The following is a 15,735-nucleotide window of genomic DNA, read 5'->3' as shown; positions in this document are numbered from 1 at the left end:
TCTCTTTCTTTCATACCCCATACTCAATTCATCATCAAATCCTATTAGCTCTTCTTTCAAAATATTCCAAATCTAACCACTTCTCACCCCTGTATTCTGGCCCCAACCTCTATTTATCTAGCCTGGATTATTGTTATAGTCTAGTCTCCATGTTTTGGCCCTGGTTCCCCTAGCATCTATTCTCTACATAGCATCTTCTAGACTCTAGAATCTATAGAGACATCTCTCCTTTGCTTAAAACCTACCAGTGGCTCCCCATCTCAGAGTAAAAGCCAAATCCTTACATGGCCTATGAAGCCCTACATATGATCTAAGCCTAGTGCCTCTCTGACTATACCTTCTATCACACTTTTCTTTCTCTGTTTATGTCATATTGATCTTCTTGTTCTTTCTCAAATATACCAGACATGCTCCTGCCTCAGGAGCACTTGCTGTTCCCTCTGCTTAGAATGCTCTCCCCCTAGAAATCCACATGTTCACTCCCTCATCTCTGCCAGGTCTCTGATCAAATGTCACAATATCAGATAATCCTTACTCGAGCACCTCATATTAAATAAAACCACCACCACTTCTTCCCCAGCATTCTCTATCTTCTTAAGCTTTTTTCTTTATAGTTATCAATACCACCTGATACGCTATAAATGTCTTTGTCAGTTATTTGTCTCCCCCTCTAGGATGTCAGCTTCATGAAGGCAGGGACTTTCTGTCCACTGCTAGATCTCCAAAGTCTAGAACAGACCTGGAACACAGTAGGTACTCAATAAATATGTGTTGAATAAATGGATATTCTAAGCTATCCCAGATTTTCTCCACCATTAACTTTAATCATTCCTCCTAACATTCCCTCCTTAAGGCAAGTTAGTGTCATTTCAGAGGAAATTAAGATACAGATGATGACTTGTCAAAGGTTGCAGAAGAGTCACATGTCAGATTGGACCCCCACAGGAGTAGAGAAAGCCTGGGACTAAGAGGAAAAATATGGAAGAAGAAAGTATTAGACTTGTAAAATATTTTCTGTGAAAGGGATACTATCATCTATTATTTATTTGTTTTCTGCCATTATGATATCAACTCCATGAGGTTTTTCTCTGTGCACTGCTGTACCCCAGTGCCTGGAAAACTACTTGGCACATAGCTAATGCTTGATAAATACTTGCTGAATGACTAAATGAAAATTAATTACTCTAGACTCACAGCTGGTGTGGGCCAGAGGGTAAACAACTAAAGGGAAAGAGTCTGGAGGCAAGGAAATCATTAGGAGGCTATTATGTTCATCCCCAAAAGGTTGTAAGCCAGTGAGCCTGTGGGCTTTCTGACTTTGTACCTAGAGCTCAGCACTTAGATTAGCCAACGTCTGAGATACTAGTTGCCACACTAAACCTCACCTGTCCTGCTTTATATGCAAATCTCCAACTCAGTTATTACCCACTTATTTTCTACTTTGAGGGATTTTTTGCTATTAGGGGTTGGTGTTCTTCCCATGGTATCCTAGGGAAGTAAGTAGGTGTGCTTTGCCCCAATTTCTCACTAGCTGGAGATATAACCTAAGAAAGCTGCTGCCAAGAGTCACCCATGAAGTGGTGCGTTATGACTATTTAACAAGCCACAGAGCCTTTGTGACCTCACTCCTGCTCCAGAGGTAGCTTGATAAGTCACAGCAGAGGGCAGTTGGGGCATAACTTCACACAAGTCATCAAGACCTCCTCCACCTTGCTGCTGGGGAGAAGCCATCAGAAACAGACTGTATTTTTAGCTTCTTTCAGTTTCAGTTTATCAGTCATCTTGGGCCAACTACCAACAAACTTCTTTTGAAGACCAACTTGCCAGAAAGCACTTTTTTCATCTTTCAGATACACCTTACTTGAATCATGCAGTGCATAGGGGATATCAGTGAAGAAGTCTGGCAAGACTACATCACCCTCTTCCTACAGACTGGAATGCGCTGTGATGCAGTGATAATCACCAATTCCCCACCCTGGTTGTTAGCTTCTTATCCTAAAGGAAACTTGTTCCAATTGACCCAGGAAGAAATTCAGATCTTGCTGGTGAGAGAGGAGAGAGAGAAGTTGTTTCTTCAGGGAATCACCCTTGCAGGGACCAAATGCTTGTTGATCCGGGGCAACCTGTACACTGAGGGCAACAACACCATGGATCTCCACACCAAAGGCCAGAGTCGGGGCAGCCAGGCAGTGACAGTAGTTCAGATCGAGTCTGTATACCTTGTGTTGATGGGACACAAAGGAACAAGAAGAGGGTCTCTCAACCTCAAGGCTTTCAAGATGGCGGGTTACATCAGAGAGGCCATTCATCAACACCTGGCCCATTTCTAACTAAATAAAAAGGCACTGGTGTTTGACCTGGAATTTGAATTCAGTGTTATCTGATTCACCTTCTAGATTAACATAGTATTGAGGAAAATAAAAGGAGATCCCAGATTAGGTTTGGAGATGTGTGTGTGTGTGTGTGTGTGTGTGTGTGTGTGTGTGTGTTAGGAGAGGGGCAGATTGGGGAGTGAGTATTCAAGCATTTGTTCTTTTGCACAGTTTTTACACCTAGAACACAAACCCTCCCTTCTCAACACTTGGAGGGAAGAGTAGTGGACTGGGACGTAGAAAATCTTGGTTGTACTCCCAACTTTTTCCTGACTTACTATATTTTTCTCTGGGCCTCAGTTTCCTTATCTGTACAATGAGTAGTGCACTATGTCTCTAAGGGCCCTTCAAGCTCTAGAAATCTATGATTTTGTAATAATCACATACATCCTTCAAAATCCAGCACAAGTACTACCTCCTTGAGGAAGCTTTCTCTGCCTGCCTCTACCTTAGGGCTGACCATAATTTGAATTACTAAAGCACTAACTCTCTGGGTAATTTGTTTGGACTTAATCATACTTTGTCCAACATTTCCTGTATGACTGTCCTGTGATCTTGTTTAACTTTTCACGTACACATTAGTTTTGTTTCCCAACTTTATTATAATCTCCTAAAGGGCAGGTTGTTTGTCTTCTACTTCTCTATTTCCCTCCTGGGATAACCCAGCATGGGGCTTTGCTAGGGGAGTTGGCTACACACATAAAATCACTTATCAGGGAAAGAGAGATTTTCCAAAGTGAGGATTCTGCTGGGTGTGGATGATCCAGGGCGCTTGTGCCTAGATTTTACTCTTCCAATTTGTAGCTCACCTTTGGACCATTTATCTGTTCATTGTTGTCACCATCAGGGGAAACATGGGTGGGCAGAAGCTAAGAAAGAAGGTAAAAAGTTCTAACTATTCCATCTAGCTTGTTGCTAGCTACTGTGGACAAGCTGGAGTGAAAGAAGACGGGAATGACAAAGATGAGGTTGAGTAGTAAAGCATAGTGCTTATTTGACCCTGCTGGCACAAGTCCCCAGGAGCAGTGATTATGGAGAACCCTCTTCTCTGTCAGTTACAGGGAACCACTTCAAACCACCCCCCCCATACACACTCTCACAAGCCTTTAAAGGTCAAGGTTTAAACATGGAGGTTGTAAAAAATCTGTGTGCTATTCACTACAAGTACAATGACTGTCATATATGTAACTTAAATATTTTAATAGCCACATTAAAAATGAAAAATGATACAGGTGAATTTAATTTTAAGAATGTATTTTATTTAACCCATTACATCCAAAATATTATTATTTAAACACATAATCAATAAAAATATTATTGATTAGATATTTTACATGTTTGCATACCAAGGCTTCAAAATCTGGTGTGCATTTTACATTTGCAACACATCTATATGCAGACAAGTCTCATTTCAAATGCTCAATAGTCACAAGTATCTAGTGGCTACCGTATTTGGCAATGTGGGTCAAGGCCAACGCCATCCAATGTTTGAAACCCCTCTACAACATCCTTGCTAGCACATCCATCCAACACTCTTCATGCCAGGCATTGGCTAGGTAATTAATAAAAAAATGTCAAAATAATTGAGAAAAGAAGTTTCTTAGATAAAATTCGAGTGGGGACAAGACAAATGAAAAATAAGTTGCAATACAATGAGGTAGATGGCATGAAAAAGTTTGTTTATGCAAATATGTATTGAGCTCCCACTGTGTCGGGCACTGCTCTAGACACAGCAGTAAAGAAAATACACAAAAACCCTATGTTCATAGAGCTTACATTCTAATGGAAGAAACAGAATATGTGTCAGGAGATAATAAGTGTCATGAAGACAAACAAAGCAGTATAAAGGGAGATAGAGAATGATGAGAGGGACTATTTTAAATAGGAGGTCAGGGGTAGCATCTTTGGAGAAACAATATCTGTACAGAGGCCTAATGAAGTGAGGAAGTGAGTCATGACAAGAACCAGGCGAAGTGTTTCAGGTAGAGACAAGAGCCATTCAAAGGCCCTGAGACAGGAGTGTGCCTGATCTTTTGAGGAACTATCAGGAGACCAATGTGGTTGCAGCCTCCCAGGACAATGCCCCTTTCCCTTCCCACCTGCAGCATCCTCAGGCATGGTGGTGAGGCAGCAGATACTGCCTTCTGTGGTGGAAGAGCAAAGCAGAGCAAATGGTCTCATTGCTCTCCTTCTGGGTCCTCTTTTTCTAATGAAATTGCTTTAACTTTTATTTTGGCAGCCATATTATACTGCTGACTGACATTGAGCTCCTAGTTAACTAAACCCCCTAAGGCTTTTTCACACTGGCTGCTGCTAAGAAAAGAGCTTGAAATAGTGGTAGAGCAATAAGCCAGGGAAAAAATTAAAGGTGGAAGTGGCTTCAGTAGAGCCTTCATCTTAGATAGAGCCTCAATGTGGCATATACATATCTCTGAAGGGAAAGAGAGAGAGGTGAGATGGAGGAGAAAGAAGAAAAATTCTTAAGTTAACTGAGACTTCTACATTATTCTTTGCAGCCTGGATCTCCCAGGCAAAAAGACATGTTCAGGAATTAGGGCGACTGAGGAAAATGGCCTTGCCAGTTAGAAAGGCCCAGGCAGATCTTTCATTAGAGGACAAGCTAAAGTACTCCGATTCCCCATTGAACAAGAGACTTAATTGGGTGTATGGCTGACTGAGGCCCAAGGTGGTAAGCTGGGAAGGGGAAGGGAGCCTAGGTGGTCGTCACATAGCAGAGATCCTGCCCTTTCCAGCCAGAGAGAAGCACGTCACTGTGGTACCAGGCCATGCCTAGCTTGTTGCCATGGTGAGCCTTTCCCTGGAAACTGAACATGTCTTGCATAAGTAAGGTACAACTGAATGTAGAGAAAAATTCGTTTCGGCTCTTCTATTCCCAGAAGGGATCAGGATAGGCTATGTGAGGGCTCAGGGTCAGTACAGAGAAGCTTGAGACTTGCTGTGAGGATTCATCTCCTCTCTCCATCCACCCTGTGTGCCCTTGTTGCTTTAGGTACTCACAGTGGAATTCTGAAGCTAGCCTTAACCTTCCTCTGCCACCTTGGTGCCCACTTTTCCTTTCTTGTACTTTGCAGTCCAGCCACACTGAACAGGTCATTGTTGTCAGGACATGCTTCACAATTTCTTCCATGGTATTTTCAGAATTCACTGCTACTTCCTCTCCTCTCTTCTTCTCTAACAATCTCAAGCACATTATCCTACTTACTTGCCTAGGCCCAGCCACCAGGTCCATTCCTATAATGATATTCCTTATTCCCCAAGTTTGGAGGTGTTTCCTCATGACTTGGAATCTCCCACCTTGTGCATTGCACCTCTGTCATAACACTTAACTCTTTCAACTTTCAGTTCTTACTATGCATGTACATATCTTCTCTCCCTTATTAGCCTACAAGTTCCCCTAGAGATGACTATTTTGTTGTAATCCCCATTAGCAGGCTTTTGGGCTGGAAGTTCTCAATGCTGGATGATTAAATAAATGACAGACATAATGAATGGATAAAGGTTGATTTTCCAACCAAACCACTTCCTTGGTTTCCTGCATTTTAAATTAATGGAGAATGAAGGGAGGTTGTTGAGTCCTCTTTGTCTTTCCTCTCCCCCACTCCCCAGCACCTGTCATAACTCCCTTGCCTCTGGGCAGCAGGGTGTCTCACTCTGGGAAATCTTTACCTCAGGCTTTGAGGCTTTATGTGATTATTATGTTCCTTGCATAGGGTGAGGTCCATGCTAACTGAATGGTATACACAATTAATGGTGTAGGAATTAAGTGGAAATACTCTGATGAGTGCTGTCCTTGCTCATTATTGTATGGAATGTGCATTCTCTCTGCTAATCAGGAGTTCTACATGCAGTATGTTCATTTATTCATATGTTTATTTATTTTCTTGTTGGATTTTTTTACACAGGCATTTACAATAGGGTGAAAATACTTGAATTCTAAGAATACCTGGAATTCTAAGAATTCCCAGCCCTGAGCTATCATTTATTAGGTATATAACTCTGGGCTAATCACTCTATGGGGCTCCGGTTTTTCACCTAGAAAATGGAGATATTGATACTGGCAAGGTTAGCGTGGAGATCAAATTTAATAATGGGCATAAAGTGCTTTGGAAAATATAAAGTGCTTTAAATATCAGGTCAGGTATGGGGATATGTGTGTGGGGGTTAAGTTAGAGATATCTGTCTTCAGGCAGTTACCTGGAAGTGGGGAGAGAAGGCTGAGCATCCATGCAATTGACAACAGAGTCTAGAAACTTTGGGTTTGAAGTTCTAGTTACAACAGAGGCTTTAACTGATTTTGAGGTGACCAAGAGTGAGGTGGGGTGAGAATAAAGTGTTGCCTCCTGTGGAAAAGGTAGAGGTAGTTCTTAGGAACAGCAGTAACCAGCTGTTCCTACGAAAAATCCAAACAAATTTTTGGCCAACCCAATATCATGTCATCTGCAAATAGTGACAGCTTTACTTCTTCCCTTCTAATTTTGATGCCTTTTATTTCTTTTCCTTGTCTGATTGCTGTGGCTAGGACTTCCAGTATTGTGTTAAATAAAAGTGACAAGAGTGGACATCCTTGTCTTGTTCTTGATTTTAGAGGAGAAGCTTTTAGCTTTTCATCATTGACTATGATGTGAGCTGTGGGTTTGCCCTAAATGGCCTTTTTTGTGTTGAGATATGTTCCCTCTATACCAAATTTGATGAGAGTTTTTATCATAAATTGATGTTGAATTTGATCAAATGCTTTTCCTGCATCTATTGAGATGATTATGTGATTTTTTTTTTTCTGCGGTATGTGGGCCTCTCACTGTTGTGGCCTCTCCCGTTGCGAAGCACAGGCCCCGGACGCGCAGGCTCAGCAGCCATGGCTCACGGGCCCAGCCGCTCCGTGGCATGTGGGATCCTCCCAGACCAGGGCACGAACCCGTGTCCCCTGCATGGGCAGGCGGACCCTCAACCACTGCGCCACCAGGGAAGCCCTGATTATGTGATTTTATTCTTTGTTTTGTTAATGTGGTGTGTCACATTAATTGGTAAACAGGTAGTGAACAATCCTTGCATCCCTGGAATAAATCCCACTTGTTCATGGGGTACAACCCTTTTAATATATCATTAAATTCGGTTTGCTAATATTTTATTGAGGATATTTACAGCTATATTCATCAGAGGTATTGGCCTGTAATTTTCCTTTTTTGTAGTGTCTGTGTCTGATTTTGGTTTAAGGTTATGGTGGCCTTTTAGAATGAATTTGGGAGTATTCCCTCCTATTCAATGTTTTGGAATATTTTGAGAAGTATAAGTATTAACTCTTCTTTATATGTTTGGTAGAATTCCACTGTGAAGCAGTCTACTCCTGGACTTTTGTTTCCTGGGAATTTTTTGATAACTGATTCAATTTAGACACTTGTGATCAGTCTGTTCTTGTTATCTATTTCTTCCTGATTCAGTTTTGGAAGATTGTATGTCTAGGAATTTATCCATTTTTTCTAGGTTGTCTAGTTTGTTGGCATATAACTGTTCATAGTATTGTCAGGATTGTTTGTACCTCTGTGATATTGGTTGTAACTTCTTCTTTTTCATTTCTTATTTTGTTTATTTGGATTCTCTCTATTTTTTTCTTAATGAACCTGGCTCAAGGCTTATCAATTTTGTTTATCTTTTCAAAAAATTATCTCTTGTTCTTCTTTTTCTAATTTCTTTAGATGGTAGGTTAGACTGTTGATTTGAGATTTTTCTTGTTTCTTGATGTAAGCCTATCTCACTATAAACTTCCCTCTTAGAAATGCTTTTGCTGCATCCCACAGATTTTGGAAAGCTGTGCTTTTATTTGCATTTGTCTCAAGGTATTTTCTGATTTCCTCTTTGATTTCTTCATTGACCCATTGTTTTTCTTTAAGTAATTCTTTCTTGAAATATATGACTAATATTTCATATAAAATGTCATTTATTTTTTACTTTATTTTATTTTAATTTATTAGTTATTATTATTATTAATTTTTTTTGCAGTATGTGGGCTTCTCACTGTTGTGGCCTCTCCCATTGCGGAGCACAGGCTCCAGACATGCAGGCTCAGCGGCCATGGCTCATGGGCCCAGCCGCTCCACGGCATGTGGGATCCTCCCAGACCGAGGCACGAACCCGTGTCCCCTGCATCGGCAGGCGGACTCTCAACCACTGCACCACCAGGGAAGCCCCGACCCATTGCTTTTTTAGTATCATGTTATTTACTCTCCACGTTTATATTTTTGCCATTTTTATTCTTGTATATATATTTATTAAATCCAACTAGTCTGGAATAGCACATTTCTATTGGATATGAGTACAATGGAAGAGAGTGGGAGATAAAAGTGATTACCTCCACATCTATATGATTTCATTATTCCTCCTCTGCAGAAATGGCATCACCATTTCCCCAGCTGATTAAGGCAGACATTTGGCAGTCATCTTTAATATCTCCTTCTCCTATAAACCCACTCTTATGTGAAGCCAGTCACCAAGTTCTATTATTCTTTCTAAATACCTCTCAAGTCTGTTCATTTTCTATCCATTGTCACTGGTACCACACTAACCCAAGCCACTTTTGTCTCTTACCTATAACTCAGCCTTGTAGCTAGTTTTCCTTACTCTAGGCTACCCACATCCCTAATTAATCTACACAGAGCATCTAGAATGATGCTTTTAAATGCAAAGCTGATGACACTTTCTTGCTTAAAACACTTCTGTGGCTTCCAGTTTTCATTACGATTAAAACAGAAAACCCCATCATAGCCTGAAAAGCTTTTCAAGGTCATGTCCTACTTACCTCTTCAACTTCATTTTGTACTATACTCTTTCCTTCTATGCTACAGCCATAATGAAATGGATCAGAGTCCTTCTCACCTTAGGGACATTTACACATATGTTTCCCTCTGCCTAGACCCCTACTTCTCTCCCTCCTTCACTTCTGTTCCCGTGTCTCCCAGTAATGTTTCTGTATCCTTCAGATCTCATCTGAAACGTTGCTTTCTCTAGGAATCCCTTAAAGAAAATGTGTATTAGGTTAGATCCACCTAGTATGTTCTTCTCAGCACCCCATACTTATCCTTCAGACATTCAGAGAACTTTTTCATTGTCTGTCTTTCCTATCCAGCTGTTGGCATCAGAAGAATTAAACTTAGTTTGCCTTGTTCACTGCTTCACTCCGCCTATATCACATAATTGATGATCAATAAATATTTGTTGAATTAATCAATGAATTATTATCTTACAGGACCATTAAATTCATTATTTACAAAACTGAACTTATCATCTCTGCTTCCACCACCGTACCTGCTCTCTCTTCTAGTACTCCATATATTAATTTACAGCCTCACTGGCTTATTTAGGTTTTCTTGAAAACAGAGCCTGACACAAGTATTTAGGAATAGTAATTTATTTAGGAGGTGTTTCCAGTAAGCATGAAGGAGGCAGCAGAGAGAGACATTGAATGAGGAAATCTAATGTAAAGATGTATTCTTGAGGTCATTGATGTAGACAACAGAAGCTTGTTCCCACCAAGGTCTCTGAGAAGCATGCAGAATGTCTCCCAGAATTATCTACCTGAAAGCCTTTCAGGGGCTGGAAGATATATCTAATTCCATTTCCCTTTCTCTGCTGATTGAGGGTTGCTAGTGTGGGCATTAATTTTTCCTGAACTTCTGGATTACTTTTGAGAAAGCTCCACAGCATCAGAAAGACAACTGGGGCATAATGCAAAAAGGTGTTCAGTATGCTCTTGAGGTAGGAAACTCACAGCTAGAGGTGAGTCAGACCTGTCCACTATAACTGTAGCTGAAAATCAGAGGTGGCCCAAAGGGATGTAATATGGGTGCCAAAGTTTTTGTTCAACCACTGTATTACATTCTATTGTTGTGCAACAAATTACCACAAACTTGGCAGTTTGAAACAAAATCCTTTTGTTAGCTTACAATTTTGTATGTCAGAAGTCTGGGCAGGTTTAGCTGGGTTCTCTGCTTAGGGTCTCACAAGACTGAAATCAAGATGTTGTCCTGACTGAGCTCTTATCTGGAGGTTCTGAGGAAGAGTTCAGTTCCAAGTTCATTCAGATTTTTATCAGGATTCAATTCTTTATGGTTGTAGGACTGAGGTCCATTTTTCATTGCTCTTTGTCACCTGAGTGTCACACTTAGCTCCTAGTGGCCACTTTTAGGTATTTACTTCCACATGGCCTCCACCATTTAAGAAATGAAGAATCACTCTCAATTCAAATTCCATTCACTTCAAATCTCTCTGACTTCCTTTTTTTCCCTCCTGCTAGAGAAAATCTGTGCTTTTAAAGGGCTCGTGTGATTAGACAGGCCCCATCTAGAAAATCTTCCCTCCTAAAAGTCAAAAGATCAGTAAACTTAAATACATCTGCAAAATTCCTTCTGCCATATAATGTAACATAATCATGAGAGTAACACTGGTGGGGGGTGGGGCAAAGATCCCCGATACCACCCTAGAATTCTGCCTACATTTTAACCACCATCTACTTAATTGCCTTCTTCCTCTCTCTCTGTCCCCAGTCACTGCATCATGCCAATTTTATCTTGTTTCCAACATATCCTATATCTATCCCCTCCTCTCCATCCTACTGCCTGGTGTCAGGTCTTCATCTTCTCCCACCTACACAACTGAAATGATCACCTGTGTGGTTTATCCATTTCCAATCTCATCCCTTCTCTAATCCATCTTTCACAATGCAGTCAAACTTGTCTTTCTAAAGTGTAAACCAAATCATGTCACTCTGCTTTTAAACATTCCAGATTTCCCCACTGTTTAAAAGGTAAAGCTCAAATCCTTTACATTTTATTTATCAATATCTTTATATTCTACTCTCCCCAGAAATGAGTGGCAGCAACTTATAAAAATATCTCATAATGTTATACTAAATAAAGTCATAACACATAAAATAATGGAATGTAAACAGAAAATGAAGACCAAGGAAAAGAAAAATATAAAATGAAGATCGTAGGCCTAGTTGAGTTTTCCTTTTGGCTCTGAGCTCCCTGATAACCAAGACAAAAATGAGATATGATCAATTATATTAATCTCATTATCAGAATGAGGAAATAAATCTTTGATTAGCTCTGGGTGATAAATTGAAAGATGTCTTGCCCTAACATCTTTGTAGTAGAAATGGCAATGGATTTCAAATGACTATTTGTAACAGCTGGGCAGGACACAGCAGGTTCTTCACAATCTATCTTTAGGCTTCCCAGACCCACTCCTGCAATTTCCCAAGAAAGCACTTCTGCCTTAGTCCTCAGAGCTACATTCTGCCATGCAAACATAGCCTATGGGCTCATGCATCCATTCCTTTGCTTGGATTAGTCCCTCTGCCCTTTTATTTAGGATCTAGGTAAAATGACATTTTCTCTGTGAAGCATTCTTGTTACCTACTCCAGAGTTCCTCCTTTTACATGAGAGGTTGAAAACTCAAATGAATTCAGGGGTCAGGCAAATATAATGGAGAACTTTCAGCCATGGAGAACTTACTGCATTAACTCTTTACATCCTCACAAACTCCTTAAGAGTTGGCATTATCACCCTCCTCATATACAGATGGGGAAACTGAAGGACAGCTAGTAAGTGGCAGATCTAGGTTACACAAACAGGAGGTTTGATCTCAGAGCTCTAGCCTTCTTAAACATTGCACATATTGTCTCTCAGTATAAGACAACAGATAGTGTTTTGGACTTGAGAGTTCATACCCCATGTAAAACTCGTGTTAATATTTTTTAAAAACATCCTGCTGGCAAAACAATAATGACTTCAGGCCATAAGAAGAGCTATCACCAGTTTGCAACCCTTGCTCTATCCTCTTTACCATATTCTGCCTTAAGTAACCCACACCAGGATAAATAGTAAGGCCAGATTTGACTTTGATGAGTATCCCCTCTACATAGCTCACTACTTCCCATCTAGGTTTCAGCCAGTCAGGGGACTCAGCAACCATAACTTAATCCCACTTGCTACTTCCAAGGGGCCATGAGAGGTGTAGAGTTTAAGCTCTGTCTTTCTCTCTCCTCGAGAGAGTTGCTGGCACTGAGTCTGTGGCAGGAAGATCTAATGTCTAATGGGGTTCCACCCATCATGCAGATCTGCTGTTCAATTTCCTGTGACTAAACAAGCTCCAGTACTAAATGCTGGTAACAAAAATAGCCACATTTCTGCTTGCGGTCTGGGTTTTTCTTCCCCCTCGTCCTCACTACTTCCTTCAGTACAACACCCCATAACTTTGCAAGACTCAATCCTATCTTTCCTCTGCCTTTTCCACAAAACGCCCTCTACAAAACATGGTTCCATTCCACTTTTGACCTGATCCCAATAAAAAGAAAGCTATCAAGCACCTTCCTTCAAGTATTGAAACCTATTTGAGGAGGAAGCATTCTGCTCTTTTCACAGATCAAAAGATGACCCAGAATTTGAGTGATTAAATAAAGAACAAGCCAAACAACCTCTCAATTTTAGAAATCTTCTCTGAGTCTCTGGTTCAGTTTAGAAAACAGAGGACTCTGGATTTCCTGCCTCAAGCAGCGCTCAGATTCTTCTTTAGTGTTGAATTGTAATTGTGCTTAATTGAGTCAGAGCCCTTGATTCAACCTGGGACAGAGACACTAAGTGGCTATGGAGTAGGGTAGATACCTGAAGACCAAGGACCAAAAGGAAGGGCTAAACTTAGAAGGGTCATGAAGTAAGCTCTGTGCGTGAGGTAAACCCTGGAGTCAAAACTGGCCATGGGCCCAGAATTCATTCAAGAAACCCTGCTTCTATTCCATCAGTCTCCCATGCTCACCTTTCCTGATTTATTTTTTATCTCAATTTAGGTCAACAGGGCCTGTGTGATTTAGCTCCCCACTACTTCTCTGACCTTGTCTCTTAACACTCTCCCTCCCTCGTTCACTCTGCTTCAGCTACACTGGCCTCCTTCCATGTTCCTACTTCAGGACCTTTGCACATGCTGTTTATATAATGTAAAGAACTCTTTCTCTAGATATCCCCATGTCTAACTCCCTTATTTATCTTAAGATTTCTACTGAAATGTCACCTTTTCTCTGAGGCCTTCCCTGCCTCTCCTAACATAGCTCCTCCCCTTGTAACTCTCTCCCTCTTACCATGTTTTACTTTTAAAATACCACTTATTACTGTCTAACATAGGATATATTTATTTGTTTATTTATTATCTATATTGCATAATAGAATATAAGTACCATGAGAACATAGATGTTTGACTGTTATGATTATTGTTATATCCCCCGTAAAACTAGCACAGTGCCTGGCACATAGGAGGTTCTCAATAAATACTTGTTGAAAGAGTATATGAACAAACATTTTCAAGGGCCTAATATGCTGCAGATCTTGTGTTAAGCTATACTGAGAGGAGAGAGGAAGTTGGAGATAGAGTTTCTGTCCTGGGGTGGGAGGAGGAGGCTTACAAACTAGACAGGGAGTCAAATCCACCCGCTAGTAACTCTCCTGAGGTAGAATGTGGTAGCTACTATGAGTGTCTATAATCTTCAATGCAATGTCAGGAGTGAGAGAACTTAATTCAGAACAGGGTAGTTTCTGAAATCTTTGGAAGAAGGTGGGATATGACCTGTGGTTATGGAGATGTACAGAACTGTCAAAGGTGAGAAGAAGCAAAGGGAAGGGAATTTCAGATAGAGGGGACAGCTTAAGTAAAGGCACAGAGAAGAAAAAGTGGCAGAAATGTTTGGACAGACAACAGAAGGTTGTCTAGGGTGGCTGGCTGGAAAGTAAGCTGCATCAGAGTGAGTGGGAGAAGCAGACTCTGTTCAGGGCAGGAGGCTTCTGGCTCTCTAGGCCAACTATGAAAACTGAGAAGCACCTGACAGAAATGAATAGTGTGTATTTATGAAAGCAAGCAGCAAGAATACTGGGTTAAATTTATCTCAGAAAGAAACACCAACCTTCACTGTGGAATTAATGCTTGGCACCATCAGAAAAATCCCTACAGGGGTACTAGTGGATAGTGAAAAATATAGAGGATATTTATCAGGCTTTTATATTTTTCTGAACCTGCCTGTAATCTTGATTTTAGATGTCCCAAAAGGTTTCTCACTCAGTTCTCACAGCTGGGACAAATTGTTGCCATCAAAGACATCTGTTCTTTGTTAAATGGCCCAACACCCAGGTAATCTGGAAGAATTGCATGCTATGTATAAAAAATCATTTGCACATTGCTTTAAAAAAATCTTCAAAGCCCACATTGCTGCTTCTCAGTACTCTTACAATGTCAGCTATCTAGTGCACTCTGCCCCAATCCTCATCCTCATCATTGTCATTGCCATCATTATCATTATCACTATCACCGTCATCATATTATTGCTTTAGGGTGAGGAGGGGGGGACAGGAATATTTCAGTCGTTACTTTAAGAGACCATTCATTTTCATGGATCTCTCTTCTCACTCACAGTATGGGCATCTTTATTTTTGAGTGTTTTTCATTTTTATCTTTCCAGCATCCCTTTTCTTCCTTTTGATAGCTGTCTCCCCAGTTTCCCTTTCCTCAATGGTTCAGGTAGATTGGCACACCTCCTCTTCCTGACTCATTGTTCCCCTGACCACAGTGAGTGGTTCAGGACCAGAAAGTGACCAACTCTGGGCCAATCCTGGGACTTTTGCTGAAACGACTGGTAATATTATATTTTATTTCCACTGGAATTACTAGATATAAGGATGAGGATAATAACAGAAATCCCTTGTTGATTATTTACAATTATTCTAAATCCTTTACATGGATTAACTCATTTCATCACCACAGTAACTCTATGAAGTAGGTAGTATTATAAACCCCATTTTACACAGGGTACATAACATCAAGTAACTGTCAAAGTCACACAGTAAGTGGCAGAACAGGGAGTCTTCTGGCAGTGGAACTTCAGAGCTTGTGCTCTTGACCATTGGGCTATATTGTAGATGAATATATTATATAAGTCTAAAGTAGTTGGGGGTGAAGCTGGAGTGACTGAGAATGAAACTGAACTATGAAGAGAGAGAAGTCAGGTCCTAAAGATGTCATTGAGCTCCTGAATCCAGATACCCTTGATCTTCTGAGGTCTCTGAATCAATAAATCCCCTTTTTTGCTTACACCAGTTTGAATTGTGTTTCTGACACTTGAAAACCTAATCTTCCTCCCATTTTGTCTTACTCAGAGCCTCAGATATCCGTGAATTGGAAGGGGAGGAGGAAGAGTCTTGGAACACTTCAGGCCCTGACTGGCTCCATTATCTGCTCCTCTTGGAGCCACGTGACCTCTGCCTATAGGTCCAAGACGACCTTAGTCTTTGGAACTATCACTGACCTAAG

At 40.7% G+C, this 15,735-nt stretch overlaps 1 protein-coding gene across 1 annotated transcript; it reads left to right on the top strand.

Moving 5' to 3' along the window:
• Positions 1-1,868: 1,868 nt before the first annotated feature.
• On the top strand, positions 1,869-2,330 carry LOC308609405 (profilin-2-like; the record flags this gene model as incomplete). The annotated part of the gene is made up of 1 exon (XM_081223084.1): positions 1,869-2,330. The coding sequence occupies one exon, from the start codon at positions 1,869-1,871 to the stop codon at positions 2,328-2,330; it is 462 nt and encodes a 153-aa protein (XP_081079210.1).
• Between the last annotated feature and the right edge of the window lie 13,405 nt (positions 2,331-15,735).

Source organism: Mesoplodon bidens (assembly GCF_964165515.1).
Source record: "Mesoplodon bidens genome assembly, chromosome: X".
In the NCBI taxonomy this organism is placed as follows: Eukaryota; Metazoa; Chordata; class Mammalia; order Artiodactyla; family Ziphiidae; genus Mesoplodon; species Mesoplodon bidens.
The sequence above is the reverse complement of the archived record's forward strand: the minus strand, read 5'-3'. Positions and strand labels throughout refer to the sequence as shown.